General features: G+C 43.6%; 1 protein-coding gene across 6 annotated transcripts in view; it reads left to right on the top strand.

Annotated features, from left to right (window-relative positions):
- The first annotated feature begins 2,397 nt into the window (after positions 1-2,397).
- Positions 2,398-25,726, top strand: part of USO1 (USO1 vesicle transport factor) — a 30,338-nt gene continuing 7,009 nt past the window's right edge. For 2 of the 6 annotated variants that reach the window (XM_061463314.1, XM_061463354.1), the window contains exons 1-19: positions 2,398-2,551; positions 2,796-2,882; positions 3,002-3,066; positions 8,540-8,619; positions 9,496-9,507; positions 11,979-12,076; positions 12,734-12,836; positions 12,939-12,994; positions 13,536-13,656; positions 15,148-15,326; positions 16,079-16,219; positions 18,252-18,340; positions 19,054-19,208; positions 19,758-19,969; positions 20,872-20,892; positions 23,245-23,355; positions 23,814-23,932; positions 24,305-24,486; positions 25,380-25,501. In XM_061463314.1, coding sequence (XP_061319298.1) covers positions 2,486-2,551; positions 2,796-2,882; positions 3,002-3,066; positions 8,540-8,619; positions 9,496-9,507; positions 11,979-12,076; positions 12,734-12,836; positions 12,939-12,994; positions 13,536-13,656; positions 15,148-15,326; positions 16,079-16,219; positions 18,252-18,340; positions 19,054-19,208; positions 19,758-19,969; positions 20,872-20,892; positions 23,245-23,355; positions 23,814-23,932; positions 24,305-24,486; positions 25,380-25,501 — 2,019 coding nt within the window. In that variant the 5' untranslated portion in view covers positions 2,398-2,485. Of the gene's footprint in view, positions 2,552-2,795; positions 2,883-3,001; positions 3,067-8,539; positions 8,620-9,495; positions 9,508-11,978; positions 12,077-12,244; positions 12,629-12,733; positions 12,837-12,938; positions 12,995-13,535; positions 13,657-15,147; positions 15,327-16,078; positions 16,220-18,251; positions 18,341-19,053; positions 19,209-19,757; positions 19,970-20,871; positions 20,893-23,244; positions 23,356-23,813; positions 23,933-24,304; positions 24,487-25,379; positions 25,502-25,726 lie in introns of those variants that run through there. The other 4 variants (XM_061463336.1, XM_061463325.1, XM_061463346.1 and 1 more) reach the window with 4 other exon arrangements.

Consider the following 25,726-nt stretch of genomic DNA (forward strand, 5'->3'; position numbering starts at 1 on the left):
CGGAGGATACCTGTTGTCTTGTCCCGTACCTGGGGGTCATGGGACTCCCGAGGTCTTTGTTTTCCCCCTCCTGCTGTGGGAAGAGCTGTTGTGTGGACGGCTGTCCTCGGACAAGAGTGGGGCAGGGCGCTGGGGTCCTTTGCTGAGGAGGGATGTCAGCGAGCTGGGGGGGGGCGGGGGTGGGGGGATGGATGTTACAGGGGTTCTGGCTCCTTCCGCTGCTGCAGCGCGGCTTCTGCTCACCCGGGATGGTGTCTTGCTTCGGAGTGTTCTCCAGCAACCTAAAAAGCAAGGATGGTCAGTGTTGGTGTAATGCAGGTGTCATAGTGCGGAGTTTCCCGCACGTGTAACTAGGAGCTTCAGAGCTCACTGAACCAGAGCGGTCTTTGGAGTTACGCTGAGACCTGAAGTAATCAATAGTTGTTGGTCAAAAATCAAACAATCCCTCTGCATAGTGGCAGGAGCTGGACTTTGGAGTGTATCATGTTTCCAAACTCCATGTTTGAGCAGACGCTGGCATCCCCACCTCAGATGTCTTTAGCAGTTGTGCCTCAAATGTCTTTTCTCAGAAGCAAATCACTTTCTGTCCCTGAGGCTGTACAGGTCAGGATGGATATACAAAGTACTTTGGAGTAAAGAACTCTGTGGAAAAGAACCTGGTTTTCCTCCTCATGCCTCACTTGAGCATTGCCGATGAGTTCTGCTATGTGCCTGTACTTGCCCAGTGCTCCCTGCTGGGAAGCGGAAGCCTTCCTTAACCCTTATGGTGTCCAAGGCTTGTTGGATTAGGAGGAGATCTTTTCGTCAATGAAAAACCCGTGCCTCTTTTACTGGGCCAGTCCAGGTTCTGTGCTGTGGGGTAGCTGGCACAGTCAGCATTAGGTGTGTGTACTGCAACTGAGGCTGGCTTGCCCCTGCTGGTGCTCACCAAGCGGGACTTGGCTGTGATTGCATCTAGTTGGCCAGTAAACCTCAATGAAGGCTGTGCAGTGAGGTAGGAACCCTTCTAGGCTGTTTGGTAGGTGGTGTCTGTGGGGAAAACCAGGGTCAGGGGAGAGGGAGAATCCCAGCAGGCTCCTGGTGGCACTCTGTGCTTTGCAGATGGGGGTTCAAACTCTGGGTCTTCTGGCCTGTTATGGGAGAAGGCAGCTGCCTAGCAAAGGTGCTTTCCTCAAAGGGGGAAAGCAAGGCAGCAGAGAGCTGAGTTTGCAGGGGTTGAGGTATTGCAGAGAGGAGATGTCGTAGCTCTGCATCTTCATGTAATTAGGTTGAAGGGTTTGCTGCAGCTGCTGAAGGATGAAGTGCTCAGGGCTGTGTTGTTGATGTGACAAGTAGTTAGAAATGAACAATGGTCTGACAAAAGCCTGTTCTGCAATGACTGCTGTGATTGCCCATCTTTTTAGAGATTTTTTTTTTATTTTTTTGATGTCTGTTGTTATATGGGAGAGGAAATGAATAGTTTTTGAACATGGAAAGAGAAAATTATTACTTTTCAATTATGTATTTTAATTTAAAATATTGATTTCATTGTTTAGTTACTAGGGAAAATAAAAGTCCCAAAGCTCCTAGTTTAAATCACAGTGCGAGAAGGGTTTTCTACCTGGAATGGAACAAACTGGTTTTAGTCCTGAGTCAGGTGAGTGACTTTGTGTCACAATTTCTGGCTTATTTTGCTACTGTTGCTATAAAAATGGCTCTAATTTGATATGTACGGGGGGGGGGGGGGGGGAGGAACGTAAGAAAGGAAAACTGTACCAAACTGAAAATCCTGTGGGTCTCCGTGAGGAGGGCTGGGCCAGCTAGGAGTGCTGGGAGTGCTGATTCGTGGCTGTAGTTCTTGAGCAGGGAGAGTGAGTGCTGCAGCAGTTCAGCCTCTGAAAAAAAACCATACCTGCTTAGTCCTCTGCTCTAGGACTGTTTCTGATTTCCAAGCCTTAGGGTTTGTCTTGGGGTTGTTCTGGACAGACAGACCCCAAGATGCCGTGGGTAATGGGTTACAGGGGTAGTTTTGAGGCAGGTTCCTGCCTCTGGCCCCTGCGGATCTGTTGCTTGGTCTGAAAGAAATACAGAACTCTGTGCGAGGTGCCCTGGTCGTCACACTATTGCTTAGTTTTCCCTCTACTGAGAAAGCAAGCAGTGACGGCAGAGCGCGCTGTCAGCTGGGGTGACTCGGGGAGTGAAGGCTGAGCTTCCTCCTCTTCTACTTCAAAGGCCTAATAAAGCTAGTAATTACGGGGGGACGGGCTTGGTCCGCGGCGGCTGGCAGGGCGAACTCCCGAGACCGTACCGACACGCGCGGGGGCGGGCCCGGGCGGTGCCTAGTGGCAGCGGCCCGCCGGCCACGTCGCCGCCACGTCTCGACGCAGGCGCGGTGGCTGCTTCCGCCGCGGGGGCAGCGGCGGCGGGTTGTGCAGGAGCGGTGGGCCTGGGGCAGGAGGGGAGCGGGCCGGGCTCCGCGGGCCCAGCCGAGCCGCGCCGCGCCGCCATGAGCTTCTTGTGGGGCGTCATGGGCGGCCCTAGCGCTGGGCCACAGCCCTCCGGTGCCGAGACGGTGAGCGGGGCGCGCGCGGCCCGACGGGGCCTGGCCGGGAGGGAGGATCGGGGTCGCGCAGGGAGCCTCCCGGCTGCTTGTGGCGACGGTTTGGGACGGGGCCGGGTCGGGCCGTGACACCTGTCTACGCGGGGAGCGGGACTCGTGGATCCGTGTGGAGTTCGGCAGCTCTCCCGGGCGGTGACAAGCCGGGCTGTGGTAGTGGGACCTTGTCTGTGTTCACCTGCGCCCGGTGCGTTTCCAGATCCAGAAGCTGTGTGACCGTGTAGCTTCTTCCACGTTACTGGATGACCGAAGGGATGCCGTCCGTGCTCTTAAATCTTTATCCAAGGTAAGCTCCCAGGGCCCTGAAGAGCCAAGGGGGTTTGTAGTAATGTTGTGATGAGTTTTTTCAAAGCCACGTTTGGGCTTTAGACTAGACCACTAACTACTCAGTTTTTTTCCAAACAGAAGTACCGGTTGGAGGTGGGCACGCAGGCGATGGAACATCTCATCCACGTTCTCCAGACAGACCGGTAAGCATGTCACTGCGTTTGCCGGCAGCCCCTCCCCAGCCCATAACCCACAAATACTGCTTTTCTTGGCTGTACTAATGAAGCTGGGGTTCCAACAACTCATCCATCCGGGAGGCTTCTTTTATGATGGTAATTAGAGCCTGTTTCGAGGTGAAAAGAACTGAATTCCAGGAACTCAGATGAGGGACTGAAAGACCAGTTCCAGAGTAAAGGTAATACCTTTAGCGTATCTCACTATTCCTTAGTTCTTTTTCCACTGTTGTGAAAAAGGAAACTCAAAATGACAATGTTCATTAAACACAGGATTTGACATAACATGAATCAGCCTGCTGCTGGGCACAAGGTGAACTAGCCAGGATTAAGAGCAGAAGAGTGAAGGCAGCAAATGTGTGTTTTCTCTAACGTGTGTCATCTAGTGAACTGGTAGAATAGTCCTGTCATAGGAAGTAATGCAGGCATTCAATTTGAAGTACTCAAGTAAATACAAAAGCTAGTTACTGGTAAGCCAGATGACACTAGTTTAAATCCTTCATGTGGACCACAGTGTAGTTTTATGCAATCCAGTGTCTGAAAAAAACCCAACTTTGCTATCTAGCTTTTCCTGCAATTGACTGCATTGGTGTACTTGTTGGTAACCCCATGTTGTAATTTGGAACTTGTTTGTGGTGATGGAAGGTTCAAATAGTGCATGTTCCTGGTGTTTTGGTAGGTGAGTGTTGTGTGAAGGTCTTTTAGCCTGTATTTGAGCATGAAGGTGGTAAATAGGTACATAGAAGGCCAGTCATAAGGGCATGTGCGGCATAGTTACATGTGTGCACATGGAAAGTAGGAGGGTGTCTCCTAGTGCTGAGACAAAGGAGAACTGGGAAAGCAGCAGTTTACTATCTGGAAGGAGGCATCTTGGTTTTTCTTATGTGAGTAAGTTCTGCTGTGCTCAGCCAAAGGCTGCTGGTGATGGCCTTCCTTGCCTGTCCAGTTATGCCAGATGTGAAGAAGTGTAGGGCTGGTGTCTAGGTGAGTTCTGTCACTTCCTTTCCATTGGTTGGGCAGTTAAAAATGAATGTCTGGTTTGTAGGATGTGGGTGATGAAAGGGAAGGTTACATGTCTGATCAGTTCAGCTATGTGTTACAGGTGGTGTGAGTGCACTGTGTGGTGTCACTGGTTGTAGAGGTAAGTCTTTGGAGACTTTTAGTTTCAGTAATACAAACCACAGCCAGCTCATCAGAATAAGTGGTTGGTAAATGAGTGGCAGGCTCAGCTGTAGGGCTTGCAGAACTGTGAGGACGGAGGTCTGACAGAGGAGAGTGCTGCTGTGCCATCCCTGCTGTTCCATGTGTGCCCACAGGTGTGATCTTTGCACCTTTCAGTGTCCACCTGGGGTGCCCTGAAGCTTTCTGTAGAAGTGGCAAATGCTCATTTCCTCCTCCTGTCCTCCTCTTTTTTCTTTTTGCATTGCAGCTGCGTAAGATTATGTCTAAGAAGCAGCAATGCAACCAGAGAAAACAGAATTCAATCACAGACTCAAGTTGTCTTCTCACATGTCACTGTATTCATGTGAGTGACTCGTATGCTAGTTCTCTACACTGATTGTTGCTGTTTTAAGATTAGAGAAGGTTTAATTTGATTATACATGTGAGGGGACCAGGAAAATGGAAAGCTGAAGTCCAGATAGTGACTCCTGTTTTCCTGTGCAGCTTTGCTTTAGGGAGGTGGGAAGTGTGTATTTTCAGTGATGTTAGGTTGGCCTGAAGAGGGGTGACTGAGCACCTGAGGCGACTCTGGCCATGAGGCTTCTGATGGTTGTTATCTTATGGTGGTTGAGATGTTACACACCTGTCTGCCTGTTGTTTGGGATGCATGCCTGTAGTTGCTGTGTCTTGTGTGCAACCAGAATGTGAACCTCATCCACTGGGATTCCTTTCTTAGTTCCTGGTTGAGTAGAAGCAAGGCTTGGTTGGGCTATACCAGGGGAGCCTTTATCTGGTCTCCAGCCTTATTTGCAGGCATTTGGTTGGAAAGAATTATGGGGAGGAGCCAGAAGCAGGCATGGGTCTCTGAATTCCTTGGTTCTGAGCGCGTGTGTGGAAAGGAGAGCTGGTGTACAAAGTACTGTAACATGAGACTAGAACAAGTGCTTTCCTATTATGTAGTTACCCCAGATTAATGGAATAGTTCAAGATGTACAACTGCCTGATCTTCAGCAGCATTTGTCTTGCTGGAATATGTGTTAATAATATGCAAAATAGAAGCAACTTTGCTGGTAAGAATTGATTATTACCTAATGTAAAGCAGCTAATTGTGAAATCAATACCTAATCAAAAAGCCATTTGGTTTTAAGACCTTCTGAGTCAAGTAGGATAGCACAGCTCTTTTCTGAGAATTATGTCAACTTTTTTTACATAGTCCTTGAGTGAAAAAGCTGTCTGAGAAGGCCTGGCTGTGCTGAAATGGTGAGCACCGCTTGTAGCCTGTCTTATTTCTGTCTCAGATTTTAGACTGTTGCTTTGAATTATTTATCCTGGAACAGAAATACAGCACTTCTAAATTAACATGTCATTCCACTTGTTTACACGCAGTTTACTTGTACATTGTCTTAAGCTCCCTTTCCTGACTGAATGCTTAGAACTTGTTCTGTATGTAGGAGGCGGACTTCTTGCACTAGTTTCTCAGCTATGAGCATCAACTATCCTGGAGCCAGACGAAGCTCCTAAGTCAGCCTTTAAATGCTCCAGACTCTTATACACACCAGTGTTCATAGGCTATATGTTTATTTTGTAATATGAAGTATGAACTGTGATCTGCAGGAGGACTTTTCCTGACTTGCTGCCTAGATGTTGCCACATCCCACCAGGGATTATTTGGGCACTGGCTTCAGAAGAGGCCAGTACCAATTAACTGTTGGTGTGAGAGAGGTACCAGAGTGGGAAGCCTGCTGGATCTTTAACTGCTTTGTTTTTACTGATGGAGCAAGGTTTTTGCATTTCACTATAGCGGTTCTAATAGTTTGAAACCTAACGTGAGCCTGGGAGAAAGAATTATTTTCATAAGGCACAAACCTCATTTATTTTTGTGCTATTAGTTCCAAATTTTTGTATTGTAATATGCTTCTCATTACAACTTGTGTAAGAGGTAATACAGATGTCACTACCCCTTTCATAGCTGTAGCATGACTTGAGTTTTTAGAGTGAACAAAATGCCCTCCTCTCTAGGCATGCCATGATAGAAACACTCTGCTGTTCTATGTGTGTCTTTCCAGTATAGATGATGCTTCTTTCTACTGGGAGAGTGAAATGCTGTAGTGTTAGGAGAATAGGTAAAAGCATCTTGGAAGCATCCTACCTGGGCAAGACAATACATGGTGCCTTTGCTTCCCTAGGTCTCTTCTATTGTGTGTGAGCTCAGGGAGTGTGGCACTGATACTTTGGCCAAGCGCCACAGGAAAGCACCAGGATGCAAGATATCTGAAGTGGTTTCTGCTGGATTGTTGTGTTGGATAAAGGCTGTATCATTTATGGATGTGTGAGAGGCTGGTAGTGTATTCCTTGACTGCTTTTCACTACAGAGCCAAAGCTGCACAGCTTCAGTCTGAACAGAATATTCACTAAAAATGTTGTATGTGGTGAACAGCAGATGGTAGCAAGGCAGTGAAGAGCAAAGATGCTGCTGTCCTCCTCTGATGTGCTCCTTTTGTAACAAGAGAAACAAGGCCTGCTTTTATCATGTGTGTGTAAAATTTGCTTATCCTTTTGTAGCTGCTGTGATGTCCCTAAAAAGGGCAAAAGAAAGGAAGGCTGAAGCTTGCATTTTAAGTCTCCAGGAAATAATTTCTATGTGTTTTACAGATGTGAAATTCTTTCACTGACATGAAAAAGAAATCACAGGCCTTGTGTTACTGTGTTGAAGAACTAAAATGTCAATAAAGGGAAAACATAAGCAGGCTGGAAGTCCAAGCATACCTTCTGGATATGACAGTGTTCATGGAGTAAAAGCTTGCTTTACCTGCTTTGGCTAACAGTTTGGCAGAGGAGATAATTTCCCCCCCTTTTGTTTCCATTAAAGCCCATCTTAAAAGCAGGTGGTATGAGTTGAGTGACACATTGAGGAAAAATGCCAGTGTCCTGGGAGGACATCAGCAGGACAAGGATTCAATTCAAAACCCAAGGTCAAAGAACAGACTACACTGATGCCTGATTTCTAGCTTTTGATTTAGTGTCACTCATAGAAAGGGAGGTTAGATGTCACTTTGACAGCTTGCTAAAACCCTTCCTTTAGTGGCAGAAGTGCAGGTATCAGTTGCTCCACCATGTCTTCTCACAGCTGGTGGATCACCTTGAGGCATCTCCAGTTTTCTTGGTTACAACAACTACTCTAGGTCTGTCATCTTTAGTGATCTAGCAGAGATACCTGGCCTCAATTAAGGCTTGTTTTTTAAGATTGCTGGTTAGGTTGGTTTGTAGGCCTCTACTCCAAACCTGCCTAGGAGCTTCTTGCCATGCAAGCTGATCTTTGGCCCTTGCTTTGAGTGCCTTATTGCTCAGTGAAAGTTAACACTTAGAAGTTTGACTGAGAGGTCTTGTTCTGACAGTGTGCTATTCTGGTGCTTGGGCAAGACATGTAAAGAGCTGTGAGGAGAGTTCTTCTGCACTCTGAGATGCCTTCCTTTGTGATGTTAGGTTTTATTCTCCTTTCGTTTTTTGGCCAGCTGTGCTTTCACACTTTCTTGGTTGATGAGCAATAAAGCAAGGAACAAAACCAGTTACATCCCCGTTCAACTCTTGAACTGTGTTGTAACATAGGGTTTACAGATTGCTTGGTCTTCATAGTGCAGAAGAAACGGGTCTGTCTTAAAACAGGGCTTATTAAGAGAAAAGTCTTGGTGTAAGCAGGTATACTAATAATGCTTAGACTGGCTGCACAGCAGCTTCCTGGGGCTGCCTGAAGTTCAAAACCCCTTAATAACTGGATATAGTCCAAGTTGGTGTCACAGAGGCCAGCCTGTTTGGGAGAATCCCAAACTTACTGCAGTCACGTGGAGCACAAGCTTTCAGCCCCTGGTTCCCACTGATGGAGTGGCAGGGAGGGTCCTTCCTGGGTTGGTGCTGAAGCTCATCTGCTGCTCCCTTGGGTGGCTTTCTGTGATGTGGTCCGAATCCCTCCCAGACATTTCTCCTGGTATACTTGAGGAGCAGGTTGGAAGGAATGACTCAGAAAGTGGGAGAAATGCTGACAGTGAAGCTTTCTGCAGTCATCTTAAGTCACCAGACTTTCTGGATGTGGCCACCTGAGGGAATGGAACTGGGAAAGGGAGTTTGACTCTATTCAGGGACCAGACAGCTTATGGCTACATGGTATTATGAAATGTCTGTCAACATCAGTCCTTTTCACTTGATCTCATGCTGCCAAGGGAACTACCTGTGTTGTAAGAGTGGTTGGAAATAAGTCATTAAAGAAAAGTGGTTCTTTTATTTGCAGTTCAGATTCTGAAATAATTGGCTATGCCTTGGATACTCTCTACAATGTAATATCGAATGACCTAGAAGAGGAGGAGCAAGGTAAGTGCTTGGTAGCAATAGCTGTATTAACTGTGGAGGTGCTTCCCTTGGTGGTTTTGTTCAAATCATAAATTGTAATGCCCTGTGATTTACTGAGACTTGCTTTGTTATTATGTAGCTGTTAAGACAGTGCTAAAAATCATGTTGTACACAGCTTGCTTTAAAGTAGTATTTGATCTCTTGCTTATTAATATAAAAAACTATGTTCTATGAAGAGCAGCTAGGTTGGAATAGAATAATGAATTGTTTTTTTTCTAGTTTGTAAATAAAGAATAAAGCAATTCTTTGTATAGGGAAAGGGCAATTCTGACTTACTGTCAGATGGGACACTACTATGTGATACTGAGAGAGATCTCAGGAGCCTATGAAAGGTGGCTATGTATAAGGGTGAAAACCTTCTTTTCTAGCCCCACTGTGGCATTGTAGAAAGAGACTATGCCTGTCCTTCCCAAGACAGTTAGATGTAGAAGTAGACACTATACAGGTAGCCTGGGAAACTGTTTCTAAACCAAATGGCTGTAGACCTGCTTTCCAAGTTTTTAAGAGTAAAACATCAACAACAAATAAAAAGGCTTGTTCCATTATGCTTTTGGGTAGATGAACATGAAAATCCACATTATTAGCAGTCTTTTAGAATGAGCAAAGAATTGACAAACTTGAGTTATGTATGTGAGATTGCCAGTGTTGAAAGAGTTATGGGGTGGTTTAGTTTGGCTACCTTCATAAGAACTACCAGAAGGAGTAATTGCTGGTGTACAAAGCTAGGGTGGCCACTTTGAAAATCTGAGCTTATGCTGCTATTGGTTGTTGTGTTTGGAAAGCTATTCAACTTGTAAACCTTTCTCTTGTTTCTTTTTCTTTTATCTGCATTGACAGATGATTCTGAAGGTAAAAACACCTTTATAAGTATGGCACTTTTAGACACGGTTGCTGCTCACACGTGTAACACTGTTGTTTAAAAAGGACACTGTAAGGACTTGTGTTAGAGCTTGGTGAAAACTTCTGCATGTCCTTTAGAGCTGAAGTGTCTACCCAGTTTTATTTCTTGGGTGATTTGGGAATGTTGGAATGCCATCTGATCTCCAGAGATTGTGATACTGATAAATTCCTGTTTAGGATGTCATGAAAGCATGCAGCCTCACAACTGGTAAGATTTTAATGGGCAAAAGTTTTGTGACTAGAGCTTCTGTTTTCAAGAAGCCCTGAAGTTGGAACATAGGCATGAACTGCATATCACATCCTTCACAGTGTCTCTTTTAAGCAGTGCATGTTAAAATACAGTGTTCCCTTCTACCATAAGTTCCCACTAACACTGTGTATGTTCTCCTTTTGTAAACTGGTTTTATCACAAAGCATGTAATCTGTTAATTTTAAGATTAAATTCCAGTTTGCAGTGCTGCTTCGTAGTGAATCATTCAGAGCTAATCTTAGTAGATAGAAGTTGTTCTCTTTATTTAAGCCCTGTCAATGTGTAGATGAAAAGAGTAATTATGGGGAAAAATCTGGTTGCAAGATCTGTGGTGTATCCACGTAAATAGAAGATGCAGTTTGCCAGTTTCTTTCTGCGTGGCTCGTCTCTTTTTTTAAATGAAAAAATCAGTACAAGAAATACTGATTAAAATAAAGCTAGAATTGAGAGGAAAGTAAAAAGATAACTTTAATTTGGTTCTTTTCTAGGTTAATCCTAATTATTGTGACGTAGAGTCGAGCTTTTGGCATAAATAAAAACTACAGCAAACTAGCAAGAGGCTGAGTTGTGGGTACTGCTCAGGCTTTGCCTTAGCATCTGAAACTTGGGCAAGGACAAGAGTTGGGATTAGGTGGAATCCATAATTCAAACACTTGCAGTTTGTAGCTGAGTTAAAGGACTTGGGTAAGATCCTGGGTAAAGGACAAGATATTCAGTTACAGCTCACAGGGAAATTCCGAGTGAAATGTTTTGACTTGAGCATCTATTTAAAAGAAAAAAAGTGCAGGTCTATGGGCTTTCCTTGGTTTGCAGCAAGCTTCAGTGCCTGTAGTCTGGGTATGATTCTCAGCTGAGTTTCCCCTTAGTCTGTAGTAGCAAGTGCAGCAGCCAAATTTCTGTGGCAGTGGCTTACCTGAGGTTTTAATTTACTCCTGTAAACCAGGAGTGAGCCAGACTCAATGAGCTCCTCAGCCTCAGATTGCTCACTGTGGGACTCATGTGCTTCTAGATGATTTGTGCCAGAGCTAGTTTTGCACACAGCCTGTCCTCCCTTTTGTCATCTTTTAATAGTATTTCCTAGTTTCTGCAGCTAAAAAAAAAGGCAGCAGGTAGGTGCTGCTTCTGTCTCCCTCTTGTAAGCTACCTACTGATAAGCCTGTTTCAAGAACAAAATATAGAATCATAGAATAGTTAGGGTTGGAAAGGACTGTAAGATCATCTAGTTCCAACCCCTCTGCCATAGGCAGGGACACCATACAAATATGTATGTATACATATATATACACACACACACATTGTGTTAGAGCAATGATCATTTACTCTCTGACAAACCATTCTATGATGTCTGAAAGGCCAAACAAATATCTCTTTCCTGTGCTGGAAATACTTAAAACATGAGATACTATAAAGTGATACCTTGCAGCAAAACACCATTGACAACAGTCTGAATTGGGTTGTTTGAATTAAAATTGTTTTCTTAGCACCAGATTTTTATAGCAGAGTCCTTTGATTTCTCTGTTTTGCCATGCCCTTAACAAGGTACACTTGGAAGATTATGTGTGGTCTTTGACACTTTATACGTCTGCTCAGTTATTAATGGTTTGTTAGGGTCTGCTTGGTAAGGCTGTAAATCCTGCAGTTTAATCAGGAGGAGAAGCCTTGTTTTGCCTTCACTTCAGTAATCCAGACCTTCAGATTTGGTCAGAAATTTAGAGGCTTTACCATATATTTTCTGTGATGTATTCTTCAGGCTGTTCTTGAGCCTGCTAGCCATTAGCTAGCATGGGATGAATGTACATGTGCATGGTCTGTAGGGCAACCGGATGTAAAAAATGAGCAGCAGTGCCTTTGCTATGGCCCTGCAGTGAAGTGTGATCAATGGGAAGAACCTTTTTTCCTTTTGACACTGAAAGGAGTTTGTTTAGTAGATTTTTGGTTCCCTCCTGTTTTTAAAACAAAATACCTTTCAATGAAAGTCATGTTTAGAGTAATGTGTTTTTTTTTCTCTTTTGTGTAAAGCTTGTGTCAGTGTTTGTTTTGAGAGTAATGAACATTATAGCAGTGACTCTAGACGTTTCTGTCTCTGGTGGCCCTACTTTAAGAATAAAAGTTACAATGACCTGAAGTTCTTCCAATCATGTGTTGTAATACATTGTTTTTACTATTATAGAAGAAAACTTAACAAAAGTTGATGATTTGGGGAGTCAGTTCACAGAGATATTCATTAAACAGCACGAAAATGTCACACTCTTGCTGACTCTGGTGGAGGTGAGTAGTAATATCATACTTGGAATACTGAGAGGCATATCATGCTGTATCAGGAGATGACCATAATGGATATAGCTTTTCTCTTGGCTTTCTAGTGGAGCCTATGTCAAATGTGACATGGTGAATTTGGGGTTGGAGATGACCTAGATGAACAGGTCAGTTGAATGAGTTTGAGATGACCTGGGAACCCAGAGGTTTGTTGTGGTTGGTCAAGTCTGTTCATGATTTGTCAGCAAGAGAATGCTCAAGAACTGACAAGACCCAGTTTTAAGAGAAGCTGCTACTACTTTTTGGTAATAGGAAGAAGATGCAGAAGAGTTTGCTATTCTATCTCTCTTGGATTTCTGGTTAATACAGGCTGATCCCTGCAGGATCAGACTGGCTGGTTTTTAGAAAGAAGATACAGCTTGGAAAGCTACCCTGGAGGAGAGGGAGGAAGGGAAGCTGCTGGGTGTTCAAGTTGCTGACGATAAAATACAAAGAACAGGATAGTGTTTTGACTTGCTGGCTGAGTGCTGAGATAGGATGGATGGAAAAGAAAGTAGACAGCAGGTGAAATTTCTTATCTGTTTGGTGTGTGTTCATAACTGGGATCTAGAAGAGGAAGATGAATACTGAGGAGTTTACTACTTGATGTCCTCTTCTCCATCTTTGCAGGAATTTGATTTCCATGTTCGCTGGCCTGGAGTGAAACTCCTTACATCTCTTTTAAAGCAGCAAGGACCTCAAGTGCAGCAGATAATTCTTGTCAGCCCTATGGGTGAGTGGTTGAGTTTCTTGCTGATAAACTTGAAGCTCTAGCCCTGCAAAGGGCTAGAGGGGCTGCACCTCTTTATGCTTGCTCTGTATGTGTTTCTTACAGGTGTTTCCAGACTCATGGATTTACTAGCAGACTCTAGGGAGGTTATACGAAATGATGTAAGTACAGAACAAAGGTGGTTTATTCTCTTCATAAAAAGTAACTATTACCTGAATTGCATATACTTGTGCAGAATTTGAATTCAGTTAAATACGTGTGAAGAAATGATTGTGGTCGCTAATTGGGAATATTTCACTCCACAGCTGAGCTGTGTGGCCTTTGGATGTCAGGCTACCATCCTCATAACAATGGCAAACCATTACTGGATATTTAATGCAAACCCTTGTGCAGGGTTTTCGTAGTATGTTAGCTAATATTTCTCTTCACCTTCTGTCAGGTTAATTGCAGTCCTTCCTCTTTCCTGATTAGCTGTCAAAACGCTCAGATTATTACAGAAGAGATGGGTGCTTTACAAATTCCTTCTTTCTTCTTTATAGCTGCTTAGTGTCTTTAACAGTACTGCACTTCTGTTTTGAAGTACAGAAATTCTGGACAGGATTATGTTGCTGATTTAGTTTCCTTCTAAGAGCTGTGACTTGTGAAAAGCAATATAGTTCTAGTGAAATTAAACTTAATTTATTCTTTGCCCTACCTGTCAAGGGAGTCCTGTTGTTACAGCAGTTAACAAAAAGTAATGCAGCCATACAGAAGATTGTTGCCTTCGAGAATGCCTTTGAGAGACTTCTGGATATCATAACAGAAGAAGGAAACAGTGATGGAGGTACAGAAAAATCCAAGACTTAGTTATGTGCTTCTGCACAAACCATTGGGTGATGATGTTTACAGGCTGATGTTAGTATGTGGTTGTAGCTATGTCAGTGGCTAGAAGGATCAAAACATACAGCCTGGTAGTACCAAAACTGGACTGAACAAGTAGGCAGGGTTTGAGCATCTTTTGAAACCTAGTCTTGAGATACGTAGTTAAGACATCAGCTAATGTCTCTGAGCACTTGTGCATGAGTTTGTGTGGTCTTGTTTGGCTGATGTCTGTGAATGTGTACACTTGGAATGGCAGTGTCAGATACATGTGTGCTGCATTTGTCACTTACTGAGTTAAGCATCTGCATTCCTCTTGTGAGATCCTTGGATGCTTGGAGTGGCTGGAAATAACAGCTTGGTGAGTTTCTTCAGCCTCACTAATAACTTCAGTTTCCTGATCAAATTTCCTTGCCAAATCATTTACCAGCTGGGGGGGAAAGGGTATTAAAAAGACTGAACAAAAATGATGCAGCATTTAGGTATTTTTTTAGTAGCAACACAAGTTTACCACCAGTTGTAGTTTGCTACAGGATCTATGTTAGTAACAAGGCATTTTGCTGTTCCATGACTTTTCTGTGGGATGCAGGAGCAGTTAATGCTTCTCTCCCAGATGAATTATGCCAGGTGTGTTGGCATGGAAGAATTAAGCAAGCCTCTGATTCAGAGCTGCTATTTTGAGGTAGTTAATAATTTTAGGTGAGTTGGTATGTGAAGTCTTAAATGCTCAGAATTCTCTGCTCTCTCCCCTGCCCTGCCCCCCCCCCCACGTGTCTGTTTCTCCCATCTGCAGCTCTACCTAGTGGGAGAACTAAACTGGTCTTGCTTTTTTTCTCCCACTCCCAAGTCCAGAACTGCTTGTGTGTGTTCAGGAGTGCAAGGAGTAAGTCCTTATGCTTCACACTGAGTAAGATTTGGAGGCATCCCAGCAGTACCAGTGCCTTTACTAGTGTTGTTTTATGGACGAAGTTGTCTGAGGATTTCCTTTCACAGAGCACATACTTGATAAGCACCTATAGTGCTTTTTCAGCACAGATTAAAACCCGAGAGTAAAAAAACTGTTGGAACTCCAAGGAGTTGAGTTTTAACTGGCTCATTGTAAGGGCTATTTCTAAGAATTGCTTCTCTACCTAAAGAACTGAGAAAGCAGCTTTGAAATGAGTTGAAGATGTAGCCAGTGATTGAAGAGAATGAATGTCTAATTCACAAAGAATTGCTGCATTTGAATCATGACGTAGTTCCAGAGGAACTTAAGTTTAGTGCTTACAATAGAGAGAGTTGTGTAGCCTTACTCTGAAGTAGGTATACTTTGAGACAGGAAGTGGTTGTGAGGCTTTCTTTGAAGTTCTCCCCATCCCTACCCAATGAACTCATACAAATTATGTATTCTTTGGAAGCCAGTTAGTTTTCTGTGTGTAATATTCCAATTATTTCTTTGCGTTTTCTGTCTCTTCAGGAATAGTAGTGGAAGACTGTCTCCTCCTATTGCAAAACTTGTTGAAGAATAATAATTCCAATCAGAATTTTTTCAAGGAAGGTTCATACATTCAGCGTATGAAGCCTTGGTTTGAGGTTGGAGATGACAACTGTGGGTGGTCTGCACAGAAAGTAACTAATCTCCACCTAATGCTGCAGGTAAAACACTTCATCTTCTAAGTACTGTTTTCAGCACTTTCAGCTCTGCAGTGAAGAGTAAGTATAACGTAATAGTCAACTATTAGTTCCATGTGTTTGTAGATAGAATAAGATACCAACATTCATGAGATGTGCCTTCAGCACAAACACTAGTGCCAAGTTGTGGATTTGGAGTGGCTGGCATATTGGGGAACTGAAGATTTAACAGTGATTTCAGTAGATCACTGGGGATGTTCTATATGAGGAGTCCCCATGCATGAGTTCATGTATGGTTGCAATACATTAACCTGGTTCTAGCAGCTGCCTTCACTGTGGATTCATAATTACTGATTTTGGGGCATATTTCCTTCTGCTTACTCCTTCAAAAACGGAAATAAGGTTTTCCTGTTCTGTGGCACTTCATGCGGAAGCTGAATGTTAATGATGAAGGTAGTTTGTCAGCTTCTGAAAAGTAGTTCTGACAAATAGTGAGCCAAGTAGGAGGACAGTTAGAGCTTGAATTCTCATCACATAGTTGCAAGGTTTGCAGCGGAGTCAGAAATTTGAAGGTTTTAGACGGTTCAACTGAACTCAAAATCAAATGGCCCAGCGTAGCAATGAGATGAACATGGTGTTTAGTTGTTATTTCTTATCTCCATTTTGAGGAGCAATTCTGTTTCGTGGCCAAACTTAAAATGGGTAAATTGGTTTTGTTTGGTGTTCCAGGTGGTCTCACGCTCTCTTCACATAAAGATGTTCTTCGTTTTTTCTAGCTTGTGCGGGTGCTTGTGTCTCCCACAAATCCTCCTGGTGCTACCAGCAGCTGTCAGAAAGCAATGTTTCACTGTGGGCTCTTACAGCAGCTCTGTACAATCCTGATGGCAACAGGAGTTCCTGCTGATATCCTGACAGAAGTAAGAGGGAACAGATTGATGTGATGACGGGGGGCAACTAAATGGGTGAAAGCAGTCGTCTACAGGGATAATGGATTGCTGCAGAGACAAACTGGAATTAGGCTATTTGCTAAGAGTTTCAGATGCCACAGATGTCAGTTTCTTGTGTGGGTGTCAGGGTCCGACTGGAGAAAACGCGAGCATCAGACCTGTTTTGTTTGTGATTCCAAGAGTGAAATTAAGACAAAAATGAGTTCAAGTACCATAATCTATCAGTTGGTTTATTACAGAAAGACAGTTATAAAAAAGGAAATTATTAAAAAGGGGGTAGCAGTAGGACAGATTGGAAAAAAGATAGAAATGAAGCAAGAATTCAGGGTGCAGAGATATAGTTACCACCATGGATCCAGCGGTGTCCCAGGGTCTTTAGTTGTCATTGTCAGTGGTGGGAGTCCTTCAGGGTTCGTAGTTGGTATCAGAGCAGTGTCCCCAAGAGTCTGTAGTAGTAGTCAGATGTGGGTGTCCTCGTGGAGGTGTCCTTGGAGTTGTCCTCATGGAGGGTGCTCTCACAGAGGTGTCCTACCTGGTGATTATCTTTTCCCCCTTTTATTATGAGTTGGGCGGAGTACCTCTGTTCATGTCAAATATTACACATTCCTGGTAGACCAGTTGGTCTTGCAGCAAACTGCATGTCTGTAGCGATTCTTGGGATAATGGGCAGCAATTCCTCACACTAGTCCTGGAGGTAATGGGTGGAAGAGTCTTATCTCAGCTCCTCCCACCCATCTCTCAGGCAATGGACCATGGAGTCCCATTTCAATTCCTCACAGCCTTCTCTCAGGCAATGGATGTTGGAGTCTTAATCTCAACTTCTCCCACCCATCTCTGAGACAGTGGAAGGTGGAATCCCATCTCAGCTTCTCATACATATCAACCTTTGAGACAATGGACAGTGGAGTCTGATTTCAGTTCAGTCTCTCACAGGGGGCAGCATCAATGTAAAATAATCTTTTAGATTATATTCTGTAACCAGAAGTTACTGCTATTTGCTAATTTTCTCTGTTAGATTTCAGCATATCTCAGAGTGGCTGTATTGATTCGTGTTTTGCCCTGTTCTGGTGGTGGGGTTTTTGTTTTTCTCTCTTGAGAGAGTCTAGAAGTATTCTGACTTGGCACATTCCCAGTGATGAGGTATTTCTAGCTTCTAGGAAGCCCTCCCTGCAGTAGAATGAGGTGCTTTTTCCTTTGATAAAACGACATGCTTAGAGCATCTCCCATACAAAGACAGACTGAGAAAATTGGGGCTGTTTAGGCTGGAGAAGAGAACCTGCGTGGAGACCTCATAGCAGCCTTCCAGTATCTGAAGGGGGCCTACAAGGATGCTGGAGAGGGACTCTTCATCAGGGACTGTAGTGACAGGACAAGTGATGGGTTTAAACTGAAACAGGGGAAGTTCAGGTGAGATATAAGGAGAAGTTCTTTATTGTGAGGGTGTTGAGGCACTGGCACAGGTTGTCCAAATAAGTGGTGAATGCTCCATCCCTTGGCAGTGTTCAAGGCCAGGTTGGACAGAGCCTTGGGTGACATGGTCTAGGGTGAGGCATCCCTGGCCAAGGCAGGGAGTTTGAACTAGATGATCTTAAGGTTCTTTCCGACCTTAGCCATTCCATGATTGAGGGTAGACTGATTCCTTTGGTGTGGCCTCCATTCCAGTTCTTTTCACCTTTTAGAAGGTTTCATCTTTCAACTTCTTTAAAATGTCTACTTTAACTGGCTGTCATAGCAAACCTGGTCTGAGGTAGCAAATAAAGTTGGAGGTAACTGGGTGTGACAGATCTGTCAGAGCTTTCTGTCCCTTGATCTTTCCCTCAGCATGCTTCACAGCTGTTAGTTGTTTGGATTTGATTTGAAATGGTTTCAGTGAATATGCTGAATATGTGTACTGTGATACTGAGCTGTCAGGGTAACCTTGAATAATTTTGAGTGAGTGACCTAGGTAGTAGATTATGGCTCACATTTAACTGTCTTATTTTTTTCTCTGCCCTTTCTGTAGACCATAAACACTGTATCAGAGGTCATTCGAGGATGCCAGATGAATCAAGACTACTTTGCCTCTGTAAATGCACCTTCTAATCCACCAAGGTAGAGGAAGGAAAGTGTTTAACTGTGTTAGGTAATGCTGTGTTGGTATGGGCCATGGCAGCCTGATCTGAAGGACTGTTTAAGTTGTGATACAGAGCAGTAGAATTGAGTTCATGTTGATGTGTTAGAGCATGAAGGTGTCAGGTGTGTTTTACAGAGATAAGACCTAGAACTGATTTTGTTATGTGACACCTGAAAAATGAGTGAGCAGTAGCTGAGAAAATTCCTAGATAGGAATGAACTGTTGGTCAGAGGACAGCCTACAAAAGGAGTTAGAGGCCAGGAAAACAGGGAGGTAATTGCTATTTACTCAGACTGGGGAACAGCAAATGTTAGCTTAAGGAGATCTTAATCTCAACACTGAATAGGAGGGTGAAGGTAGAGGGGCAGCATTCTGTATTACAAGCTGCTAGTGGCCTCATGAGGCATCTTCTGTGTTATTATTGAAGCTTGCAGGGAGCAGCAGGGGACTTGATGGGCAATGGAGACACTGTGGAGGAATGATAGCTCTTGGCAGTCATGTGTAAAGAATACTGTTGTGTGTTTTAATGACCTGAAAAACCTGGGTATTAAAATCAAGGGGTTTACTCCAGTTGTAATATATGAAATGGGCAAAAGTCTCTTTCCTTACCTGTAGAATACACTACAGATTGTCTGCCTGTGGTTTTCTCCATTTGCAGCTGTACCCTAATGTTTTTTATCTTTCCCAACAGGCCCGCGATTGTAGTACTTCTGATGTCCATGGTGAATGAACGTCAGCCTTTTGTGCTACGTTGTGCTGTTCTCTATTGTTTCCAGTGCTTTCTCTACAAAAACCAAAAAGGCCAAGGAGAAATCGTGTCAACACTTCTGCCATCTACTATTGATGGTATGCAGAGTTAGCATCTCTGCAACAAGTTAACTGCCACCAATGTTTAATGCATCAGCTGATGTCTTGTGCAAAATAATTTACTTGCCATCGAGTGTCTGATCTGGGCAAGATCACAGAATGGTTTGGGTTGGAAAGGACCTTAAGATGATCCAGTTCCAACTCCTTGCCTTGGCCAGGGATGCCTTACACTAGGTGATGTCACCCAAGGCTCTGTCCAACCTGGCCTTGAACACTGCCAGGGATGGAGCATTTATCACTTCTCTGGGCATCCTGTTCCAGTGCCTCACAGCCCTCACAGTGAAGAACTTCTTCCTTAGATCTAATCTGAACTTCCCCTGTTCAAGTTTAAATCCTTTACTCCTTGTCCTGTTGCTTCAGTCCCTGATGAAGAGTCCATCTTTGGCATTCATTCTTGGCTTATGTTTTCTCTCAAACTTGACTAGTTCAATTTTTTCTGCATTTTAACTGTATGCTGATGTCTTAAATATTTTGCCTATTTTTGTGGCTTGTTTTAATCTCACTTGTACTTCTTGATCATTCTGGTAGCTACAGGTAACTCAGTCTCAGCTGGTCAGCTGCTTTGTGGGGGCCTCTTTTCCACGGACTCCCTCTCTAACTGGTGTGCTGCTGTGGCCTTGGCCCATGCGTTGCAGGAGAATGCCACTCTGAAAGAACAGCTCCTTAGGGTTCAGCTTGCCACCAGCATCGGCAATCCACCTGTGTCGCTGCTGCAGCAATGCACCAACATCCTCTCACAGGTACAGCACCGGGTTAAGGCTCCAGGTATCCAGGAAGAATGCTGCACTTGTGCAGGAGCATCACAGGAAGGCATAGAATCATAGAAGAGTATGGGTTGGAAGGGACTTTCAAAGGTCACCTAGTCTTAGACTAGTCACCTAGACAGCCTTCTAGTCATCTAGCTTAAGGAGAAGGAGGGTTCTCTGTCTTTTCCAGATCATTTTAAGCTTTGCTTAAACACCCCTGTGCTCTAGGGGGAAGAGAAAAGAAGCACATCTTGCTTTTTCATCAGCGATCGATCCTTGGTGTTGCTTACTCTTAAGTAGAGGGTTCTGAAGTATTTAGTGTTAAACTTGGTTTAAAAGAAGAGGCAAACTGGCAGGATCCCCAGTGGCATTGTGTTGCTGAAAGGGTTCCTGCTTAGTATTTAACCTGTAACTGTTAACTGGGAATGTCTTGAAAATACCAGGCTCTCACATGTTAGTTGGGGTTGGTTTTGCTGTTAAAAACGTGAAAGCTTTTTTGTTAGCTTTGCCAGTGTTGAACAAGTGAAGCTCACCTGTGAGCCCATGCTTCCCTGGGGCATCTGCTTCTATTCTGGATACTTTCCTCTGAATGATTGCAGTAATGAGGAGCTGGATAACTCTGGCAGCTATTAGACTTCCCTGCAATTGATAATTCCAGCACAATGCTGGAATTCTGAATTTGTTTGTGTGACTTTTTCATCTGCTTGACCTGAAAACTGACAGTGCTCCTTTTTATACTGTTCCTGGCTTTTTTTGTGTGAGGTAAATTTGAGTCAGCAAAACTGCCTGTGGCTCTTTAGCCTTACATGATGGAAGGGACTGAAACTTTGGGGGGAGGATGTTTCTGAACTGTATTGTACTTGAAGCTTCTCAAGTAATGTGTGTGTAACTTGCAGGGTGATAAGATCGACAGACGGGTATGTATATTTTGGCCCAGCTTAGGCATTTTCTTGCCAAAAGCAGGCCTTTTTCTCTTGCCTTTGGTTTTGCTGGGGAGGTTTTCTTTAACTGCTTTTTGATGTGTTTCCACTTACAGCTTTGTGTTGCAGTTGGGTTTGGGTTTTTCCCTAGCGTAACAGACTCTTTCTGTGTCTCCAGGGAATTCTCTTCACAAAACTATGGGATAAGGATCTGGGGTAGCACTGGTGCTTTCTTTCCAGTGGGGCAGACTCATTCACTATCTCATCACCTAACAGATGAGCTTTCTTGCAAGGAAAAGTAAAACTGTTAGAAATGGTGTTTTTTTAGACTGGCCTGTAGCTAACAGCTGGTACAACCTGCAGCGGTAATGTGCTGCTGATTTCCTGACTGCTAAAAGAAAAACCACATTTAACCTGCCTCCTGGGCATTTTGTAGGTTGTACTTGCCAGCAGATATTATAACCTTTGAGCTATTAGTTGTGAATAGCAAGGATCTCATTACTAGCAAATGATGCCTGACATGAGTTGTTTGACTTTCAGGCTGTGTTACTTAACTCACTGCTGAGTTGGTTATCAGTTGTCCTGCAGGGTGGGGTTATATCATTACCAGCCCTGAACTGCAGAACAACAGCCATGGAGAGCTGTAATCTGTCACAGTAGGTGCTATCATAGTATATCATAATATACCACTGTGTAGTGGTGTTTTCCAGAGGAAAGGAGAGGGCCAGAGGAGCATATAGTTTGGTGGGGACTACACAGCTCACAGTGAGGTCTAGATCAGTGGAAACCAGTCATGACCTTCAGGTAGAGGGGCAGCAGCAACAAGATAATCTCTGTGTTAATACAACAGCATGACAGGGTCACAGCAAAGCTGCAGACAAACCTGTAACAAAAACTAAACAAGAATTGCTGGTAGGGCATGAAGTACTCACCATGAAACACAACAGTCAGGTGCTGTGCAGTTGGTGGTGATGGCTGTGATCTCTACTGCTCTGATGTTGTTCACTTGGGTCTCAGGAAGTAATGATGGTGATAATCATGAAAAATGACCAGATGCTGACTTTCCTATGCGTGCAGCATTAGGGGTGACTGCCACAGTCTTGGTATCTGTAATATCCGTTCTCCTCCTTTCAGGAGATCATTTCATCTTAATGATGGAGATGTACTACACCAAATCACAGTACCTCAGAAGGAAGTCCTTGAAGGCAGTCTCTTCAGAGCTCTGTAGCTTGGTATCTTCTGTCAGAGCTGCTGGATTCAATTCCAGTCTGTCTTGCAGTCAGCAGCTGGGAGCTGCAGAAGAGCTTCTTGCCAGACTGCTGCTTACCAGCTGTTTCAATGGGCAGACTGGCCCATTGACTGGCCCAAAGACCTTGGGGGCTTTTATTTTGTTTTAAATGCTTAGCTGAAGTTAAAACCAACACTGCCTTCAGCCCTAAAGCATAGAGTATATCAGAGGCAAGGATGGAAATTCAGTGTTTCAAGCACAGGCTCTTTGTTTTTGATGGCCATCTCTTTTCCTTGATCCCTGTGCCTGCTCTACTTGCCCCCACTGAAGCCATCCCACAGCTGTGTGAATCATCGTCCCTTTGAGCCTTGACTTCAGCTTCTAGTTACTTTGCCCAATTTATTAGGTGTGTGTGTGAAGTTCTATTTTCCATGCAGGGAACATGTTTCTTGGTTGCCTTCTGAATGCTGACTGTTGGAAGAGAGGTATGTCTGCCTCAACGCTGCTATGTCCACAGTACCTGCAGCAAAGACAAGGGGGACAAAAGCGAGAAAACAGGGAATTGGCAGATGAAAACTAAAAAAGCCAAATAGTACAGTTAGCATTCCTCTTGCTGGCTTAATGTGCATACTGTCTGGACCAAAAGCCACTACAGCAGTATCTTTCTTGACTTACAAAATAACATTAGGAACATGTAGCAATTTGTAGTCAGCAGGGGAAGTCTTAGTGATGCATGCCTTCTTATCGGGAATCCTTACCTGACTTAATTTACACCTTGCTCCTTTACAGGGTGGTGTCTCTGTATTTCTCCATGTTACCTTGGTGTGGATTATAAATGCAGAACTAATTTGTTATGACTTTTATACTGGTGCTAATTTGCACTGAGCCATATTTCACATCTGTGTTGCTTGCTGATTTGCTCTGAAAACAGATACAAATGGTTTAATATTTGTTTCACCAAAGCACTAAAGCTGTGTTCAGTCTAACTAACAAATGGGTATTTTGAAGGACATGGTTTTTACAATGGTGAATGGGTGAGTTCTGAAGCAGTACAGGCTTTTTTTGGTATTTCAATCCTCCACTGTGGAAAGTTAATGATGGGGGGGGGTTTATTCTTTCAGGGCAGCAAAGTCCAGACCAGGGTTGGACTTCTGATGTTACTTTGCACTTGGCTCAGCAACTGCTCCATTGCTGTCACCCACTTCCTTCACAATCCAGCCAATATACCTTTTGTATCCTTGACCTGCTTGCTTTGTGTTTTGCCAGGCAAATGTAGCTTTTAGATTGCAACAAGCCCACTGCTATTTTCAGGGTGACTTAAGCCAGGAGGTAGGAAGAATGCTTCCTATTTCTGGTGAAGCGTATTTCTCTGCTTGCTTTTCAGGAAGAAATCTGGCTAAAGTACATCAGGCTGAAGTTGTCACCTTATCTAAACAGCAAGCCTGTTTTGGAACAACTTGATCTCTTTGAGCAGACAGTTAGAGAAGAAATGTCAGGAAAACCACTGACTGCCCAAGTCCTCCATGACAGGAGCTAGCTTTGCAAGGCTTTCTTCAGCTTTTTTGCCTGCTTCCTAATCAAGCTTGGGTTTATCTCTGGAAAGAATTTTAACTGGGAATCTATACACAGAATATTAAGTTACATGTATGGTGCTTATGAAGTATCTCCAATATCCTTAACAAGAGTCCAGCTCACAGGGCAGATAGCTGAAAACCTGGGAGAAGAGGAGCAACTCGTCCAAGGCCTTTGTGCACTTTTGCTTGGCATTTCCATCTACTACAATGACAATTCCCTTGAAAATTATAGGAAGTAAGTATGCTGTAAAGAGAAGAGGACTGTAGGGAAAGATTCAGTGAATGGCAGGTGGTGGATTAACTGAGCGGTGCAGCGTAGATTTGATTGCATGTTTTCTGTGTATGTTCCTTATGGGAAGCACAACAACTGACCCACCTCTAGCTAAGCAAAGCAGGTAGCTGTTTTGTATAGGTCCTCTGAACCTGTGTGTGCCTGTTCTGGGAACAGATGCTAGTGGTCATTGAAAAATGGCATTATGAATGCAGCATCTGCTGTGGCTCAGACTTGAGGCAGATACTCAAGAGCTGTAACTGTAAAAACCACCAAGGGAAGGATGGATTCACTTTTCAGTTGTTGCACTGTGATTGATTTCTCTTTTCCTTTCAGAGAGAAGCTGAAGCAACTGATTGAGAAGAGGATTGGCAGGGAGAACTTCATTGAGAAGCTTGGCTTCATTAGCAAACATGAACTTTATTCCAGAGCTGCTCAGAAACCCCAGCCTGGTTTTTCCAGCCCAGAGCACATGATGTTTGATCATGAATTTACCAAGCTTGTGAAGGAATTGGAAGGTGAGATGATGTGCTTGCTTCTGTTGTTTTTGTGACAAGCTGATGCCTGAACTACCAAATGTGCTGAATGTAAGTCTTAAAAGTAGTGTGATAATACTAAAATGGAGTATTCTGAAAAAAATGTTACTGTAATAGCTGTAAGTAATTTCACAGTTTAAGTATTAACTCCTGGTACAAGCCCATAATCGGGGCTTGTACAAATTGGTTAAGTTTTAATTTTTAGGTGAAAGGATTATTATTACATCCTTTGAGTTCTCATACTGTGGCCAGGACATGTATTTACCTGTGCTCATACAGAGACCAAGCATTGAACACGTGATGGTCATAGGTGCTCCTTTTGTAGAAGTAAGCAATCTAGATACTGGCTGTTCTTATCTGATTCATGAAGAAAAATGATGAATGCTGTATTTCCTGGCCTGTTCAAAAATGATAAGCACTTTGTTTAGTGTTTTCTGTCCTTCGCTAAAGAGGCTGGTTGTCATCATTCTTAAAGTGTAACTGATGTCCTGGTTTTTAATACTGCCCAACTCAAATCAGTCTACAGTAGGAAAAAAAGAAGCAGAAACAGTGAAGATGGTTTTGCCCAATTGCATTTCATCTGCATGTTGCCCTGGCAGCCCCAGGTCTTTCACTTAACTGTGTAAGCACTTGGGCAGGAGCTGTGGTGGAGCCGGAACAATTAAACCCCACCTTTTGTGATAAGGAGGACTCCAAACACCCATTTGCTTTTCTGAATCTCTGTAAAGCAGTGAGCCAGCAAACCTCGCTATAAAAGATGGCTGTTTCCCTAAACCTCTTTGTATTTAAAGTGCAGGTTTAGTTTCTAACGCCCTGAACTCAGCTAAACTGGGTTGGACTGTGAGGACAAAAAAGATGTGAATTGTTTTTAACAGGTGTCATAAGTAAAGCTATTTACAAGTCCAGTGAAGAAGATAAAAAGGAGGAGGAGGTCAAGAAGACATTGGAACAGCATGACAACATTGTGACTCAATACAAAAAAGTCATCAGAGAGCAGGTGAGAGGGAGTTATGCTGTACATGTCCCTCCAGGGATTGGTTGGTTTGGCTTTCAGAGGCGCCAGTGCAGTTTGATACCCACTGTTCCAAATGAAGTAACCAGTAAACTAGCACTGCAGAAACACTTCTACAAATGCTTAAACCAAGTTCTGGTTCAAATGAAATACCAATGTTTAGAATACTGGGTAAGATAAAGCATTTTCCTGGGATATATCTGCTCTTTC

The sequence above is a fragment of the Pezoporus flaviventris genome, unplaced genomic scaffold (assembly GCF_033815535.1).
Source record: "Pezoporus flaviventris isolate CSIRO_AGI_PZ_B2104156 unplaced genomic scaffold, CSIRO_AGI_Pfla_v1 ptg000002l, whole genome shotgun sequence".
NCBI classification, from domain to species: domain Eukaryota; kingdom Metazoa; phylum Chordata; class Aves; order Psittaciformes; family Psittacidae; genus Pezoporus; species Pezoporus flaviventris.